The 19,631-nt window shown below is 38.5% G+C and overlaps 1 protein-coding gene and 1 long non-coding RNA gene across 11 annotated transcripts; both read left to right on the top strand.

Annotated features, from left to right (window-relative positions):
- The first annotated feature begins 1,650 nt into the window (after nucleotides 1-1,650).
- LOC128874020 (uncharacterized) lies at nucleotides 1,651-3,452 on the top strand. Its single transcript, XR_008456552.1, has 3 exons — nucleotides 1,651-1,781; nucleotides 2,075-2,733; nucleotides 3,017-3,452. It is a non-coding gene; the product is annotated as an uncharacterized LOC128874020 (long non-coding RNA).
- Nucleotides 3,453-4,738: 1,286 nt separating this feature from the next.
- On the top strand, nucleotides 4,739-19,379 carry LOC128874016 (calpain-A-like). 10 transcript variants are annotated; one of them, XM_054118238.1, is made up of 16 exons: nucleotides 4,739-5,034; nucleotides 8,941-9,058; nucleotides 12,745-12,921; nucleotides 13,169-13,356; nucleotides 13,713-14,016; nucleotides 14,082-14,263; nucleotides 14,340-14,590; nucleotides 14,671-14,828; nucleotides 15,080-15,297; nucleotides 15,373-15,415; nucleotides 15,891-15,935; nucleotides 16,094-16,223; nucleotides 17,115-17,249; nucleotides 17,962-18,089; nucleotides 18,283-18,478; nucleotides 18,565-19,379. In XM_054118238.1, the coding sequence occupies exons 2-16, from the start codon at nucleotides 8,981-8,983 to the stop codon at nucleotides 18,648-18,650; spliced, it is 2,319 nt and encodes a 772-aa protein (XP_053974213.1). In that variant the 5' UTR covers nucleotides 4,739-5,034; nucleotides 8,941-8,980; the 3' UTR covers nucleotides 18,651-19,379. The 10 variants fall into 10 exon arrangements, with proteins under 10 accessions (XP_053974213.1, XP_053974215.1, XP_053974216.1 ...); XM_054118240.1 differs by lacking the exon at nucleotides 4,739-5,034 and adding an exon at nucleotides 7,816-7,956; XM_054118241.1 differs by lacking the exon at nucleotides 4,739-5,034 and adding an exon at nucleotides 8,022-8,429.
- Nucleotides 19,380-19,631: the final 252 nt, after the last annotated feature.

Here is a 19,631-nt window from a genome sequence, read left to right as displayed (position 1 = left end):
GAGTGAGTGAGTGAGTGAGTGAGTGAGTGAGTGAGTGAGTGAGTGAGAGAGAGAGAGAGAGAGAGAGAGAGAGAGAGAGAGAGAGAGAATACGCTGTACACAAGACTTAATTTACACAAAAAAGGAAGAAAAACATGCGCCTCCGGCGTTCTTTCTACGCATACCTGTAAACCTTTATATACATGTACGATGCATATTACCTATCACAAAATTCTAGACAAAGGCTCGTCGAATCGCCTTCATCCTCGACACATTATGATTATTACTACCGGACAACGATCGTAACATCTCAGCAACGTAACTATTATAGTAAGGATAATGAATCACGAATCGCAACGAATCGGGCCGTGTCCATCGAACGAAACACTCACCTGGAAACATTGATGCATGAAAAATTTAATAGGACATCCCACGCCTACCTCGTTCACACGTTAAACAAGCCGCGACAGAAACGACGAATGGTGGAAAGGCGTCCGTGTTTAACATCGATCTCGTTGTATACGATTCGCCATCGCAAACAAATGGGGGCAAACGAACACTTTCGAAATCAAGAAGAGCACCGGGCCCTTTTTTATTTTTCTTACAACGACGACGTACTTTACGTGCGCGCAGCGTATGAAAGTCAACCACCATATATCTGTACGTGAAACGTAATAAAGACATGTTTGTGGAAAAATTACACCCCCTGGATTATTCAGCCTTCTCTACCGTCGTTTCATCACCGGAACTACCAAGCCAGTAAATTTAATCTGTGCACTTGTCTTCGGTATTGTTTCCTTAGTAACAATATCTCCACTTCGATTTATTTCGTTTGACGAAAATATTTCGATTTTAAATATCCACAACGGTCAACAATATGGTATTCATCGTTCTCGGTAGTTCTGGTGTTGAAGAAACGTTTTGCATTTGAATTTTTTATTTTTATCTCGTTGTTTATAGTTGGATAGAACACTGATTGATCGATATCGATTTAGTAAAGACCGGTTGGATAGAGTGGCAAAGTTAAGATACATGAACGATACCTTGGATGATGCCGTTTCAAGTATCCCTAACACGCATTTGATCAAAAGACGAGGCTACTACTAAAAGAGATTGGCTAACTACTAGTGTTGTCTTAAGAGAAGGCAGAGCTCGCGCTAATGCTCAATTCGATTCAACGATAGCACAAATCGAGACAGACGCAATGCCACTTGACTCTCGATTTCTCAAGTAGTTAACGAGTGGTTTGCGCGAATGCGTCGATCGTTATATAACAAAATTAATAATTAACTCCAAGTAAGCAATAAGTTGGCAAACATCGAGGGATTTTTTCCTCGATAAAAAATATATTTTCTTTTATATATGACGCCTTATAGGCAGCATTTAACATAGGACAGCTAAAAAGATTAAGCTGCTTGCATCGTTTACAGAAAATAGCAAGACCAGTTCCTCGTCCGATCGTTTCTCATACAAATCGTCGTCGCATTGTTAGCTATCAACGTTACAGACATCGAGAAATATAGGTGAGCATAAGCGAAGAAACCTTCCGACAGCATACATGCCCACACCGATAGAACGAAGAAGAAGGGGTACATGGACGACAATTCGAGTGTAGTTTTCGGCGAACAGTACGTTTGTGCCGCCCTTTCGAGAATCTTGCTGGCTACGGTGTAGTTCCGTACGCTCGTCGCTATATTTACCAAAAGTATCTCTATTAAGGCAATGTCGAATTACTCCTACTACTACGTGAAAACCATAGCCGAAGGCCCCGACACCGCGAGAACGTACAAATTCTTAAAAGGGTAAGCTCTGTATTAATTCATCATCTTTTCGTTATCAGAATTTACATCGAAATGAAATGTAACCCCAAACACGAATGTATAGAAAATTAAAATTCCGTGTCATTGCTCTCGAGAATGAAAGAAACGCTTTTACTTTATTCGCGGCAAAGCGAATGAAAGGATATTATTTTCATTTTCCGAAGCACTTGGAAACCTTTGTTTCCACATAAGGGAGAACCGTGCACGCAACAAATTAATTACACCGCGATGGAGCGTCAGGATTAACTTTTACAGAGAAGGTAATTTATTCGCAGGAATCCTACCCTGTTTCAACCGCCAGAGGACACATGGTCCACGTATGGCCGTTACAATCTTCTCACGCGATTGCTCAGAGGAGGACTGTCCGGTTCGGGTGACGTCCATCATCCAGCGAACACTGTTTTCAAGGTCCGTGCTCACTGTTCGTTTCTTAACAATTATCATCTCGCTCGGCGACGATTATACCTGAATTATTCACCGACGCGTATACTTTTTCTTCTCCCCCTCTCGCCACCTCTTTAACGACCTTTTACGGCTCATTTACTCGGTTACATTCCGCTCAGCGACGAAACGATCTCAACGGAGGCAGAATGAATTCCGTGCGACTCAGCGGTGGTCGAGTAATGTCGGTAGGGGGGAAAATTTTTCCGAGTTCATCTTGGAACTCCGCCAGTTTCAGCTTTAACATAAAACGAACCCCTCGCGCGGCGGTTATAACACACAACGAATTCATATTTTTAGTCGGGCTACTGCCAAGGTTGTTACCCAGTTGTACTGTCTCTGCCGCGCCTGTCTGCCGTTAGCGTTCGTTATCCTAATTTATTGACACGTCGATTGGAAAAATAATCGTTCGCCAATATCGCGGTTGGTAATGATGAATTAAATGTCAACGAACGGTAACGGTCTTGCGAGGAGTTTTAATGCAAGTGTCAAGGTCTGTTCAAATTTTCTATTAAATCACATTAAAAAAATTTCAAAATTGCCAAAGTTATAACCGTTTTTATCACGAAGGTTCAAGTTTAAAGTGCCACCATTTTACTAGATTTTCTTTAAATCCTTCATTTCCGAATTGACGCTACAATAATATTCATAATGAATAGTTGTTACACTTGACGCAAATATGGTGAAATTAGCACGCGACTGGCAATAAATCATGAAACAATAAATACTGCTTGAAAGACCAATACCCTTTGTTGTTTTTGCAAAAATTGGCACAGAAAAGTACCATCGTTTCAACGAATTGAACATGTTTCCATCTGACACGCACTGCCCGGGAGGGTTTCGAAATAAACAACGCATTAACCTAACGAAGATACCACCGATGAATGCTTTTATTTCGAATTATACGAATGCGTTTCATGCCGTCAATTCCCCAGAGAAACGGTTACGAAACAGTGGATTATTCTCTCCTGGCTAACTGCTATTCGAGGAATTACTAGGCAAGATGCAGCAACAGATTACATTTAAAATGACACCTAACATATACGTTCGTTTTAAGACATCCAAGTTTCCGTATTTCGTTTCATTAATACCACTGATATATCTATGAAAACTACCGTCCCCAGAATATTATTACCAATAAATTTATTCGCCACACAAGAAGAGTCTTTAACGCGAAATGGTATTTCCACGATGAGATTAGAAATGGAGGATCCCAAGTTGTACGATAATTTAAAAACGCAATGATTCTAAATTCCCATTTTCATATCTTCCGTCGAGCATAAATCGCCTCTGCCAAAAACTCGATACTTAAAATCAAGCAGACCTGTTGGAGGTTGATAAACTGCCAATAACTCTGCTACATTAACAACAGTTGCAAAATGATAACTCGAATTATGTAAAGTTCCAAAAGAGACCAAATCTGGGACACGGTTATAATATATTTTGGATTATGAATATCTTATAAGCGAACATTGTCTTTTCACTGAATCTCAGCGTAGTAAACTAATTTCCTTTTTGATTTCCTATACGTTTCATCGTAACTTATTTGTTACAATTTGTACATCGAAGAAGATAAAAGGGATAACGATATTTTATTCGTTTCTGCTACTGATATCTGTGCTAGTTCATCAAAAACGAGAGAGAACGGTCTACGTTAAGAAACTGAGTATCCTGTTACTCGAAAATAGCCTCCTTGAACAATTGCGTCTCCTCGTCGGTTCGATAATTAGTGTGAACGTATGCGGATAAAACGGGACGAAGAAGTAGGTAGCCTAAGCCTCGCCAAAAGCGTCGTATGCAATTACCGCGAATCGCGGTTCGCTTTAAAAATGTTTAAATAGTATCAGCATCGCTGAGTACGGAGTATCGTGATCTGTTCGCATTCTGAAACTTCCCAGACGATAGAGAAAAAATAAAAATACCAAGAACGTAAGCATTCGACGTATATGAACATAACAGTCGCGCGCAAACATTTTCAGACGATCGCCCTTTCCGTTTCAATCTTAAAGAAAGTCAAAGAGGAAGATTTTTGAGAAGCGGCGAGTATCGGAGCACCGTCATAAACTAATCACCACGTGGATTTTATTCGTCATCCATTGCTCGAATAAAACATTTCCTGATCGTGAGTCAAGCATGACTTTATTTAGAATTAAACAGCCATCTCATGTACAAGCTGGTCTTAAGTCAACCGGAACATAGGTACTGGAATAAAGATCAGTTACTCAAATATTTACAAAATGAGTGGTGAAGATAACGAGTGATATCGTTAACTAATCCATCGAATCACCAATCCGACGTATCGCTGTTATCTCTTCCAATTAGATAACAAAGAAGATTAAAATATTATTCGTCGTTAGAATCACGCATGGCCGGGCCTACGAGACGCTGTGTACATTGCGTATATAACGCCATACTTTCGATATACCGCCGGCGTCGACACATCGACGCCGACGCCGACGCCGCCAGTCGAGCGGGGGAGGATACTTTGGTTCCAGGCGTCCGTCTTTTGGGAAATGTCAGCCAGTGTATTGCGTGCTTCTCAGCTCGAAAGTCGGGTCCACGCGGTCACCGAAGAATCCGCGAGAGTTTCTAGTCTCATTCGCGTACTTTCCGTTCGACGAAGCGAATTTTAGGGAAACCCAACCGTTTCCTGGTGTGTCATGCTGTGATATAGTCAACGTATCACGTACGAAGGAAATTTGATGCTCGTGAAACGAGCGCGTTTGGTCATGAGGAAATAATTTCTAGAGGATCAGAGTTTGTTAATCGGTCGAAGCAACGAGGGTACCACGGGGTAAGAATTCTTCTGCATGATGGAACCTTGACTTCGTGTCAGCTGGCGCACTCTAAAGGGAGTGCCACCCGATCGATGGCACGGTCGGTCTATTTACTTGCCGACACGACTCTTATCGAACTGATAGTCGTAGATGCGACAATCGAAGGAACACGCGGAAGTAACTTGTACGTTTGATAGGAATGCTCTTGAAGGAATCAAAATAACTTCGGATAGTTTGATCTTACATACGTGTTTGACAATTGTAATAATCGAAACACATTCGTTTTACAAAAAATGTGATCAGGTTATGAATACTACGGTAATTGAATAATGAAACAGAAAATATGTTGGCTTCTTTATCGGAAAGCCACGAGCTGTGTACGAAACATACACCAAACTCCTGAAAATACTGTGTACGTTTACTATATTTACTCCGTAACAAATCAACCGCAACGTTCCAGAACGTCAAAGTCAATCTCGTACGGCAGCATCATAAGCTACGTTGAAAACACGTGCTATAATGACGTAATTGTTTTAATTTCGGCTATTTATGAACGTGGTCCAATGTACGTAGCGGTGTAAATAACCCTTTCGTTGCGGCATCCTTCGGAGGAGTGAATCTAGAGATCGAATGATTGGCATTCAAACAGTATTTTTCGTAAACAACTGAGACTCGACACACGAAAGACTTTTCGATTCATGTTTAAGTTCTTTTGAAGTTTGTTAGTACTGTGCCACAGTCAAATTCTTTCGTTTATTAGTTTCATTTATTAATACGCTCGAAGGGCTTTCTTGCAAAACGAAAGAAGGTTCCTTGCACGGCAATTAAATTACACAGCGTGAAATTCGGCAAATCTGTGATTCCATAATTGGTATCTGGGTCAACGTCAAGGTGCCTTCTGCCCAATGATACTGTGGGCCAAGTTTGAAGGTCGACGCTCCAAAGACAGTGTGACGTAGCGCCAAGCCCTACTTTCGTGTATCCCCTTTAACGGCTCGATGTCGCTATGCAAACGTGATAACGCACAAACCTGTTTGAAACGCGACCACAGACTAGCTCAACGGAGGCGAAACTCTTGTCAGAAGAAATTTAGAATCTCTCTCTTACCTGTTAATAATTTTGTTCGGCACGAATATAAATCACAAATACAAATCTGGAAGTAGCATTGCTCTATCAACCTCTATCTAGAAATTTGGCTACTGGTTACTTATAGACTTTCTATAGTTAACGAGTATGGTACATAAACCCATTTAAGTAAATAACGAAGAAAAACGTAATTCGCCAAATAAATAACAAAGTATCTCTATTAAATTAAGTACACATCCATACAGGTCATTGAACAGAATCAAATATGTACTCAGTACCGTCTAAGGTAAATATTCAACTTGCGAAAATTCGCAAGTTCATCGGAAGGTTAACGTACAGGACGCGTCTTTGAGTGATCGTCCTCGCTTGTTGTTTATCAAATGCGAGAGTGAGTAAGGGAGTCCTTTCTCTGTCTCTCGAACGTTTAAAGTATACTCTGTCATTATCATGCGTAGGGAGTATGCGCAACAGACGTGAGCTCTTAGTGTATAGGAAACACGTTATCGAACAGTCGTGTCTCGCTTCTTCGTTATCGAAGGGAGTCAAAAGACCTTTGTACGCGAATAAGAAACGTTATGGACCTAACGCGTTACAGGATGAACGAATGTTTTGTTCTAGTAGACCCAACGCGTTGTTAGACGGCAGATCATGTTGATCGGCGCATTCGCTCAACGCCCAACGTGTAACCGCGTCGACATTTTGTTAAAAGATCGGGTGGATTCGAAGGTGTTCGGGACTTGGCGTCACAGGACGGTGGCGCAGCCAGTAAGTGATAAGCAATCAACGGAAAGAATCGTTCGAGGACATTGTCAGCATTAGGTTACTTCTACAAAATGGACGAAACAATCGAGGCAACGAATAAACGGGAGAGTCGCGATAAAATTAAGAAAAGAACGATTTCCATAGAGCAGAAGTTGGATATCGCTGTGAAATTAGAGAACGGCGTACCCGTACAACAATTAAGTTTCGAATACGGTATCCACCCTGCGACTGTCCGTCGGATTCGACGAAAAATTTCGATCTTGCGCTGTTACAGCACCCAGGGTATCCACGCTCGAAAAAGAAAAAGAATACGAAAACCGCCGCACCACGAATTGGAAAAGCGCCTTAACGCGTGGTACTTGGAAAGAAGAGCGTTAGGAGAAACAGCCACCGACCAGATACTGCATACGAAAGCCCAGGAATTGATTCAACAGTTTGCAGAAACGCCACGATTCAAGGCTAGTATAGGGTGGTTGGCGAAATTCAAAAAACGATACAACATCCGTCTAGCGTGCACTAAAACTAAACAAAAACCACAAAAGGATATGGCGGGTGTCGAGGAATACCCGTCGTTTTTTACTTGCAAAGTGGAAAAAGAGAACCTTGCGTACGAAAACGCGTACGCCATTGACGAAACTAGTCCTACCTGGAGTAAGATTGAGTTTGAGGATGATACGTATGAAAAGTCTCAGGAAGAGAATGAAGAAGAACAGGAAAGACCACCGGAAAACGTACAAAAAGAGCCAATTGCATTCGTACAAGAACCACTAGGAAACGTAAAAGAAGATTCACTGGAAAACGAACAGAAAGGGTCATTTAAGTTCGTACAAGAATCGCTAGAAAACGCGCAAGGAGAGTCCCAGGCAGATTTACGAAGAGAAGAATTAGAGGAAGCATTCGGCATAATAGCGAAGTACTCGGAACACGAGTCCCAATTCATCCAACTAACGATTAGAAATTTACAAGAGCATTTCCTGAGAAGACAAGATTAATAAATCTATGAATCTAGAATTAAAAAGTCAACCATAGTGTATACTACAAAAAAGGATATTTACACCTTGTTCGCAGTCAACGTATTAAGTAAGAATGGGGTAAGTCATTTAATGCATATCGTACGATGAAAATGAAAAAGGAAATGTAACAAAATTCATTTTCCAAAGGCCTGAGTCGATCTCTTAACGAAATGTCCGAAAGATGGAACGAAACAAAGTACGAATACTTGAATATTTATTTTGTTATTTTGTTGTATGACTCACATTAAATTCCGTCTCAATCTCGCCTTCGACAAGAAAGAAGGGAAAAACGACTGCTAAGAGTACCTCTCTACGTTAGTAGCTCGCGTCCGTTCCGTACCTGAACAACACGAGACAAACTATCGATGCTTTGGTTACTTTGTACCCTTAGAGGTTATGAGATTTGGTTATATACTTGTTTTACGAACAAAGCTTTCGATGCGAATGTCTTTGGTACTAGATAAAGATCGAATATACACCTGCGGTGACAAAAAAGTATTATGAAACTGCGGCAGTAAACTGAGTATATAGGAGGTGAACTATATCGCGACGTACGTATACGTAACAACGAGATTATTAAGGTAGACGTTGTTGAATCATTCGTCGTACTAGTCAACGTCGCGTGACGAACACACTACGAGACACTGAGCCGACGGTTCAACGATATACATGCATTCAATTTGTAACGTAGACGAAGGTCGGGTCCAAGAAATCTCCTTCCGGTCACAAGTGGTCGTAAAGTCATCGAATTGCGTAGAAAACATGTAAACCTCTGAAAAGTTCGTGCAGTGAGTTAGGTGTCAGTTCCGTCGATAGACACAGAACCGGTGCTTCGAACGAGACGGTTAGTTATCATACGCGATAACGTTACAGGAAGACCGATCTAGTCGCTCCGTAAAATAATTATCGCCGCGTCAAACGCTTCGAAGCGTCGCACGTTTGCTAGCGAATCAATTTGAATGAAACTCGTACTTCAAAAGGCAAATCGATTCGACACGTGATTATTAGAATCGCATTTCCGCATGCATAGTTTCGAAACACTAACAGGGAAGAGTATTTCAGAATCCTGGATACACGTCGGTCAGATCATAGCTAGAGCACAATGAACAACTATTCTTACGGATGGAAACAGGAGGTGATTGAACCAGAATTTGTACGACAGGAAACAAAGAAGGTGGAAGTGAGTATTGGTATCACGCTATAATTTTATAATTCGTTAATAGCGAGGAGCGGCCTCGTGTGTTGCGTTTCACGCAATAAAAGCAAAATAATTGACAAATATGTGTGTTTTGTCAGTTATGCAATAAAGTTAATTGGTGTTTGCGCTGCAAGGACGTTTCTGGAGTTTGAAAGGTCGCGCTTCTATAATCATTCGCGGCACGTCTCACAGATGGTGCACGCCTAATTTCCATTAAGCCGTGCGCACATCGAAAGCGTGCAAACTGTATCCGAACGAAGCCGAATACAGTCGAAAGCAGCCGAGAATCACTGATGCCATAATTTTTCGCGCATGCGAGTAATAAATGGCATCAATGAAGTCCCTGGTCAGGAAAAAACGGGCATCTTACGATCCCATGCTTGACAAACTTACAAACATATTATGATGAACGGATACACTGTAATATACACTTCAGGCCATGGACAAGTTGTGAAAAGATAACCTCAAAAAGCGTAGAAATAATCGTGACACAAGTATCACTTTTGCATATAAAACATGGACAGAAAACTCGTAAAAAATGTTATGTTATAATCATTTCTTCACTTGGGCTGCTATTTCTTTATGACAGCTTTTTTATGGACCATTGTATATACGTATACCAAAGAGATTTTAAATTTGTATGCCACGAGTAATGAGTAAATTTCACTTAAAAATTTATAATAAGTAAAGGAGAGCTCAAATCGAAAAATACTTAAATACTTTTCGATTTGAATTTTCCTTGTTTATTCAAATATACATGGTCTTTCCACACTCTGCATACCGGAGATGGGCAAAACCCTAGGCTTCGAATAAATCTGAAATTTGCCGATGTGTTTGTCTCGCTTCCTTCCTTGAAAATGTTCAAAAGAGGAAACGAGACGAACAAGTCGGCAAACTTCAGATTTATTCGAAGCCTAGGGTTTTGCCCATCACTGCTGCATACCAATGTACCTGAAGCTTAGGGATCTGTAAAATCTTAATCCGGTACTGCATCGCGAGTATCTGTTTATGCCGGCGATTCGGGTGCACGCATCGTAAAACGACGAAATAACGTTCAGGGATCACGTATTCATGCATCAGGTTTCATTCGACTTATCCTTGCCGACACGCGAGGCCAAAATTTGTCATTGACAAGCCCAGGAGAAAGAAAACTGTGCAGTATAGTGCGTTTAGCCATGCCGCGTGACGAAAGGTAGGTGAGGGTAACAAGAGAATGATCTCAGTTCGAGGCTTCAGACTTGTCAACGTAACGGTTCTATATCCGCACGGTTGAATCGCGTGGAGAGCCGGGATATTGTTTCCCTCGAGTATCGTTGATGGCGACTGAGATCTGCTTTGTACAGTGACACGTGACAAAAGTTACCCGTCGGAAAACGTTGATCGTCCATCGACGATCACTTTGGAACGTAGTGAGCCAGTGGTGATCGCGATAACCTAGCCAGGGCGTAGTCAACAACGAAGATGAGTTATTACGACAATGGGAATTCAGGTCCTCTCGATGACGTCTTCGTTAAGGCGGCTGTTGAAGTCAAGCGTTTCCTACCGTCGCTTTTCAACATTAAAGTGGTATGCTCCCCGAATGTCATTCGATCAACTTTCATTTTAACCGAGTAAATTTCGTTGCTGACGCACTATTCGATACCTAAAAAGATCACCAAACTTGCTTGCAAATTTCTCGAGAAACTCGTTTAAAACGACTACGCCGACGGATAACGATTTCAATAGCTTCGAAAACGCAGCTTTTATCACAGTGTTTCGAAATACGAGATATTCCTCATGATCTTGGTTTCGGAACAAAAAAGTAAACATCGAAGACTATTAATATCGGCTTGGGATTTTATTTACCGCGGAGAAAATAAAATAATCTCATCTGTTTTTACTACGAAAAATACATTTCATTCATTTAAAAATACATTTATTGCAACAATTCTTGGGACAGAAAATTACATTCCAAATAACATTCCTCCTGCCTTGTTCTAAATTGCATTTAATATTGTAAATATGGAAAGTTGGAGGTATTCCTAACAAATAAAAAGTATATTTTAATGTTTGTCTTAATTTTTCTCAAACAAAATATGAAAACAAAAAAAAAGGGAGAACTTTTGTACGCGACTGTGACACAGAGTGAGTCACTCATCCATGACCTAACACAACCTCATAATCGTCGATAGGGAACACATCTGTATTACATGGCTCGCGCGATTGTAATCATTCGAAGCTACCTCTGAGAATTAATTATTTAGTACTACGGCTACGACTGGTAGGAATTGCTAGACGTATCGAGTCAAACGTTTTAGTTGACTAAATGTTGAGTAATATTACGTTTGATCATAATTTGATTCAAATTCATAAAGAATTATTTGTTACTCTCCTGTAACGTTTATAAAACACAGTGGCTTGTTCATACGGTAACAGGCAGAAATGAGTATTATTAAGAGTGATGTCGGTGAGAACGTTGACGCTGACAACTTCTGGTTGCAACACTCGTTCAATGCGTACGCATTCTCCACCTCGCATAGATTGTTGGCTGAAATTATGATTAAACAAAATACTCACGCCATGCGTCATGTATACGCTACTCATTCATCGCACGTGCGCTGAAATGAACGGCGAAGATAAGAATATGCTTTTTGCTGATACAACTTTTATCTGTACGACCTTTAAAAGAATTTCATCTTCTTTATCTGTAATTCGATAAATTTTTAGATTTATCATCACTATAGCATCACGATAGCATCTTTGTATTTATTACCCTTGATTTTTTTTTTTTTAAATTAATGACAAAGATAAATCGCGTGCGCGTAGAATTTGTCTCCCAAGTCAAAGCGAATCTCAGAGGCAAACTCTCTACGCGACTATTACCAATGTTTTCAGTACCTCAAATTATTTTTTGGAATGTTTAAATACATTGTTATTATTATTAGTTTCCGAAATACAGCGTAATTTAACAACACTAACGTAATATCGCTCCTATTATTTATTATCGATTGTAGCATATCTGGTTACATGCAACTGACGATACCTTGCAATCTAAACACAATGTGGTTAGTTTTCTTCCTGTTATAATAACTCAGTGTCGCGATAGATAAGTTTAATCAAAAGTATCCTGTAATAGTATACTTCCATCCCTGATTCCGAGTAGTTTATAATTTGCTTCACTGTAATAAATTCGTTCGAGCGTTCAAAAGGTGGTCGCGAATTTTTCAAAGTCTTTAAGTGCAAAAACTGATAACATCTAACAGTTCTCGTTTATTCGCTTAAATATATCAAAATGGAATCGGATCGCAAATATACAAATCATCGATTGTCGAATTACTTGCAAGAGGGTGTCGCAGTGTTGAAAATATCACCAACGTTAGAATATAATAAAGATGGAACGAACAACGTCAAAATTAATTTCGGTCCGTATTTCAAAACGCAACAGTCGGTGAAAGAAGGTTCAAATTCTCAATCAAACTTTACTAAAGTTAAGAAAACGTACGACGATAAAGCTGTGAAGACTAACAGAAATTATATCGGAAAATCTTGTTACAACGTAGGCTATACTGGGATTTTTAATTAATATTTCAAATTCGAATATAGAAAATTGATTTTACTATTATACAGACAAATTATATATTATGAGCGTAAATACGTAGGAAGTATTCAAAGAAAATGAATTTTTCTAGTTAGGAGAAAAAGGATCCGGATTCAGACCACGAGCAGCCGTCCAGGACTTCAGCACTCTCAAGCAAGAATGTTTATCAATGGGCAGACTCTTCGAAGATCCCGAATTCCCACCAGTGGACTCTTCTTTATTTTTCTCGAAACGACCTGATAGATACATAGAATGGAAACGTCCAATGGTAAGGATACCGCTAGAACGCGTTGCTTGAGAATTGACCACGCAAATTTATTAACTTGTTACACTGCGCCATTAATAATATTTCGTATCGGCCATCTTGCAAGCCTTAATTAATGTATTAAATGTTATTTATTTTCTCAGTTTCATCTCGGTTCGACTGATCAATGAATAGATAAACAACATTTAATTTCACTAATTTTTATAAAAAATCAACAAATTTTATATTCGATTTTAACCTTTTACTCCAGGAAATCGCAGACAACCCGCAACTGTTCGTGGAGGGTTTCTCCAGATTCGATGTTCAACAGGGTGAATTAGGAGACTGTTGGTTGCTGGCCGCAGTTGCGAATCTTACTATGGACCCTAATTTATTTTTTCAAGTAGTGCCAGAAGACCAGAGTTTCGAAGAGAATTACGCCGGCATCTTCCATTTCAGGTACATCGTTTATCGATTGAAACAAATTAGGATACGAATTAACACGTTGATCGCCATGTCACCCATATATGGGTGACAGTGCTTTTCACTGAAGAAGTAAAAAAATTAATTTTGAAAGTCAAGCATGAAAGGAAATGAATTTGAATGAAATTCATGAATTTTGAATGAAGTTACAAAAATAAATACCACGATAAACGTTTGATTATGTAGTCTCCAATATTCTAAATAATATTTCATTTTAGTAGAAACTTTAAAGAAAATTTGTTTGGCAGTCAACGTGTTAACCTGATATCTCCGTGTGTAATCATAGACGTCAATAAATAATAATAGTATGTAATATCAATCCTATGTCACAGGTTTTGGCAGTATGGCAGATGGGTTGATGTAGTAATCGACGACAGATTACCGACCTATCGTGGCGAATTAATGTACCTACGTTCAGCGGAAAGCAACGAGTTTTGGAGTGCTCTGCTAGAAAAAGCTTATGCGAAACTTCACGGTTCCTACGAGGCGCTGAAAGGTGGATCCACTTGCGAGGCCATGGAAGATTTCACGGGCGGTGTAACGGAAATGTACCAAATGGAGGAAACACCTCCGAATCTGTTTAATATTCTGCTAAAAGCTTTCGAAAGAAACTCGTTAATGGGCTGTTCGATAGAGGTAAAATTCAGGGGCTGACGTCTGTCGATAAACAAACGGGGAAATAAAACGTGTTGCTATTTTAGCCCGATCCAAACGTACTGGAAGCAGAGACGCCTCAAGGACTGATCAGAGGTCATGCTTATAGTATTACTCGCGTGAAATACGTAGAAATTGAAATGCCAAATCGGGTAGGAAGGATACCCTTACTTAGGCTTAGGAACCCTTGGGGAAACGAAGCGGAGTGGAATGGTCCGTGGAGCGATCAGTAAGTGAATCGAGGAATATTGCTCGAAAATGATCATTAATTTGCACAAAGGAGAAACATTTCACTTGTTCAACAGATCACCCGAATGGAGATTTATTCCCGATCACGAGAAGGAAGAGCTAGGTTTAACCTTCGACATGGACGGTGAATTTTGGATGTCGTTTCAAGATTTCACTCAATACTTCACCCAACTAGAAATATGCAATTTAAATCCAGACTCGTTGACCGAGGACGATTTAAACGCTGGTAAGAAGAAATGGGAGATGAGTGTGTTCGAAGGCGAATGGGTGCGAGGCGTTACAGCTGGGGGCTGTAGGAACTTCCTAGGTAAATGTTTCCCCGATCTAACGTCTTTCCTTCTTTACTTCTGTTAGATGCAGACTAACGTAACTGTTAACGCTTCGCAGAAACTTTTTGGCACAACCCTCAATATCGTATTACGCTGGAGTATCCGGATGAGGACGACGATAAGTGTACAGTAATCGTGGCGTTAATGCAGAAGAACAGGCGAGCACAGAGAAGAATGGGCGCAGAGTGTCTAACTATTGGATTCGCAATATACAGCGTATGCATCTACATTGCTCATAAAAGGAACTTTGTGTTTTGTTTAATTTTATCTTGAACAAATGTTCAGTAATGTTCGTGTCATTTAAAACAATGATCAGAACCAATGACTATCTATTAGACCTATGTTAAAACAATCTAATAAGTGTGAAGACAGTAGTACTCTCTAATTTTTCTGATTTTTCCATTGATAGTAGTTTAAGGTTAATCTTCCTATCAACGTAACATAACCACGACAATTTCAATGTACAGTTGGAGAATCCTGCACGACTACCCAAACCGTTAGACATCAATTTCTTCAAATACAATGCATCCGTCGCGAGGTCGCCGGCATTTATAAATTTGCGAGAAGTCACGTGTCGTTTCAAACTACCACCTGGCGTGTATTGTATAGTTCCGAGTACGTTTGATCCTAACGAGGAGGGTGAATTTCTGCTTCGAATATTCTCTGAAAATCAGAATAACATGGAGTAAGTGAACCTTTTGTTGGATTGAAGTTAAACGCGACGAAAATCCGAGATTTCTATTGAAACTTTGTTTTCCAGGGAGAATGACGAAGAAGTCGGTATTGGTGAAGTTGATGATAGGGTAAGAAATCTACTCATCAATAGGTGGTAATATATGTTAAATATGCGCACGGTAATTAACGTAACTAAACCACAGTAGTAACACGTAACAATAGGAAATACCGTTGGTGTCTGAGAAGAATGCATTTGTGCTCGAGAGTGAGAAAATCTGATGTACGTCTAAATAATTAAGAAACAATTTCTTTTTGGAAAAACAAAATAGAATTCATCCGATAGAAATTTGATGAACTCCAATGACGACACAGATACATTCTTCTCGGGTGTCAACTGTACACATTATAAATATTGGACCAATTTGCACTTGGCATATGCACATCGACAACGTGCGTTTAATATGCTAAATTTCCATAATGCTTTCAATGTGTACTCGTGTTTGTGTTGATAGTTCCGTAATGAACTGTGTGGAACTAATCATTGACTAGTGGAACCTTATTAATATCGTAACAACTCGCACGTTTACATTGCTTGGCTTCTAGGTGCTTCACCCTAAAGGTGATAACGAGCACGGAGATGGAGATAAGGTGAATAATTTGCATGCTGTAATGTACATACAAACAACTTTTATCGATAAAATTCAATGAAAATTATTTTTTATATAAATTAATGTATATGTGTATTCTATCGCACCATTCATTTACATTATGCTTCCCGAATTTGAATATCTTCATTTTCTTTCAAGGTTCGAGAAGAACCGGAACCAGACCGAAATGAAGATAAAGTTCGAGAGTTCTTCAAAAAACTCGCTGGTGACGACATGGAAGTAGATTGGATGGAACTGAAGGAAATCTTAGATTTTGCAATGAGAAAAGGTATTATTATATACCCTTTCTTTATATTAACTACTGTTTTCTCTGTTTTTGTTACAGTATTTTTGTTGATTGCTTATTATTAAAAAGCTTCTGTAATTTTCATGCTTTTTAATTTAATATTATTCATAGTTAATGACAATAGCATAATTGACGTAATTACGCTTCTTTATCATTAATCACTCATTAAAAATATTTTATGAAACCCGCGTAAATAGCCTCCTGCATTTTGATTTTAAAAGTTAGTTATGCACCATTTCGATTAATTCGTTTTCATCGTGAATCTGTTATTGTAAGAACGCTACTTAATTATATCTGCACTTTACATTTTCTTTCTTGTATAATCATCTCTTTCTTTCTCTTTATATTGTTTCTTACATAACATACATAAGTACATTTGGGTCGTTGTGCAAGGCAGAAATTTTCATCAGAAAATTGTATCCCCTAATTTGAGACATTGTTTACTTTAACCAAGTTATTAACACAGCTGCTGCGAACAGAGATTTGTACATTCAATGTGCAATTAGTTATAATTGGTCATGACTAACGAACACTTGTTGCTAAACGAATATACTTTTACATTAGTATTCAATAAAATTAGATTTCAGGAAGCTAAAACAATCGGAGATGATATTCTGTAATATATAAAATTTATGGCTGTAATTTATACAGCATGGTAAATATATTATAAGTGCAAACTTTAGAGATTGATACAACTCATTAGTCTAACTAAGAAAGTTTTTAATTCCACTTTCGATACCACTACCGAATGAAAAGATCCACGAAAAATACATCAAATCAAAATTTTGCCATGAAGTGTATGTATTGATTCAAATGACCCGCATGTACATATGTAAAATTTAATGTTAACATGTAGCTGTATGTTACGGGTAGAACTACCACAGTCGTCGGGTCGTAGTGAGGCTCATGTCACTGAAACCGTACAAGGAAATGGTTCGTTTATCGACACTATCATCTCACTGCTGTGCGGCATTGTTTGTAATAATGAACAGTACAATAAGTCCGTAGGTAAGACATCGCCTACTATATAATTCATACTACACCAGGTCACCGTGTTGTACGTAACGCAAACTAAATCACTGTAAACGTTAGGTACTTTTTTACATTGTGGTTAGAGAAAAAGAATCTGTTCAGAACCTGGAATCTTTTAGCTACAAGGTCCGTTCTTGAGAGTTGAAAACATTTACAGTTAATTGTTAGATGACACAGATGAAAGTAAGACTAAAGAAGAAGAAAAATTGCATCCAGGTTTGTCAATTCGACTATTAGATTCTTTTTCTCTCTATACGCAGTGAAGTAGCATAAAATACCCCAAGGAAATAAATTATTCCAGTTCTCAAGAAAATTTGCACTTATCCAAATTGAAATATGATCTACTCTTCTGTCTCAAGCTCGCGGTTACGAATCAGTGGCGCTTAGAGAGGGATTACTGCACTATCCTTCTATGATTGAATATTTTTTGCATGTCCTCTTACCATGAAACCTTAAATTTCAAATGCACTATGCGAAAGAGTGTCATGCAGCTAACTATAGTCTCGTTAGCCTACTGCTATGTATTTGTAATGCGTTTCTACCTGTGATAATGTCGTAAGCAGTTGTACTTTATGGTTATTGTCTTTAATATTTCAGAAGTTTATTCTTTCGGTTGAGTGTTCATCGCAAAGCAGTAACATACGAATTTTAACGAATATTACAGTTGGAAGTACTTTTCTAATTTCAGAAACACGCGATAAAGGATTCAGTAAGGACGTGTGCCGTAGCATGGTTGCTATGCTAGATGTAGATCATTCAGGGAAACTCGGATTCGAAGAATTCAGAACTTTGTGGAACGATATAAGGAAATGGAGGGTATGTTAAATCAATTAAATAAATAGAGAACACCTACGAACATCATATTTTCTATATTCAAGTAATAAAATCTGGTCAATTCACTTTAAAATGGTATTGGTACTCAGAGAGTACCAATGAGATTTTGTCACTTGAAAGTATGATTGATTGTACCATTCAAAAATAATTTTCATAAATCCTGTTCAATTTTCAGGCGGTTTATAAATTATACGACAAAGACGATTCAGGATTCTTAAGTGCGTTTGAACTACGACAAGCGTTAAATAGCGCTGGTTACCGACTTAATAATCATATTCTCAACATTTTGGTACACCGTTATGGAACGAAAGACGGCATGATCACGTTCGACGACTATATAATGTGCGCTGTGCGACTCAAAACAATGATAGGTGAGCGAAATAATAGTTCTGACTAAAATCGAAGATCCTAACATAGACATTTTGCGGTGCAAAATAAGTTACATTATTTTTTGCAGACATTTTCAGAGAACGAGATCCGGATTTAACTAATACCGCAACGTTTACAATGGAGGAGTGGATAGAGAAAACCTTATACTCGTAATCTAATCCGTGTGTCAAAAATGTTGATAAAGAAAGATAAATACGTCAGTGCCGTTCGTATCGTCCTTGTTACCTGTAGACTGTTTCTTCTATCATGAAAAACTTGACGAATTTAAACTCTACCCGGACCGAACAACTCTTTTTTTATATTCAATTTCCATGTAACTCGTTTAAGTACACAGTATCCCACAATTGGTGGTGCAATGGAACAAAAGATGATCCTTTTTCTAATGACTTGATTAATTTTTTAAGTGTATCAAAGAAATAGACAATGTAAAATATAGAAGTAAAAGACAAAAATAATATCAGTTAGTTTTACTACAAAAACATCTTATTTTTCCCAAAAAAATCACTTTGCACCACGTATTTTGGGATATTATTTACAGATGAACCGAGGACTTCATGGAAGAAAAGTAGAAGAAATGATCAAGAATGTATCTACGTTCTCATTGAGAAATTACAAATAGAAATCGTACCATTTATAGTAATTTGTCTTTTGCATTTGTATTGGTACTATTATATACGTAGGCAAAAACGTGGTTTTACGTGCCTTAAGATAACTTTGACAGAATCATAATTTTATACAGAAAGTTCTTCTATGAAACATGTAAATGCTTTAAGGAAAATTAACGGCCTTCCTTGTTATGTAAGATATACATATATACGAAAATTGTATAAGTTAAAAGTATCCATCTGATCTGTATTCAAAATAAAATTCTATTATTTTGCATTTGAACCAGTATTTCTTGTCCCGTTTTCGCAATATAGTTCTGATAAAGAAACAACATTCAAACATCATATGAAATATACTTGGTGATTTGGAGAATATTTATTGTTTAAACACGCAAACACGAACACCAATTCCACAAAGACTTCCGCGAGAATGAACATGAACAATTAAACGAATTTTGATGCAGTGATGCCAGGTAATTAGAACCTGGTACTGATTCAAAACAAAAAGATGATTTCGTGTATTTGAATT

The sequence above is a fragment of the Hylaeus volcanicus genome, chromosome 3 (assembly GCF_026283585.1).
Source record: "Hylaeus volcanicus isolate JK05 chromosome 3, UHH_iyHylVolc1.0_haploid, whole genome shotgun sequence".
Taxonomy (NCBI): Eukaryota; Metazoa; Arthropoda; class Insecta; order Hymenoptera; family Colletidae; genus Hylaeus; species Hylaeus volcanicus.
This window is presented reverse-complemented; position numbering and strand designations above follow the sequence as displayed.

Excerpts from the sequence above, each read along its gene's own strand:
- LOC128874016 (XM_054118236.1), top strand. The coding sequence starts at position 10,538 with ATGAGTTATTACGACAATGGGAATTCAGGTCCTCTCGATGACGTCTTC. Across the intron at positions 15,298-15,372 it reads GAAAATCAGAATAACATGGA|GGAGAATGACGAAGAAGTCG; the intron begins GTAAGTGAACCT and ends TTTGTTTTCCAG. Across the intron at positions 18,479-18,564 it reads GCGACTCAAAACAATGATAG|ACATTTTCAGAGAACGAGAT; the intron begins GTGAGCGAAATA and ends TATTTTTTGCAG.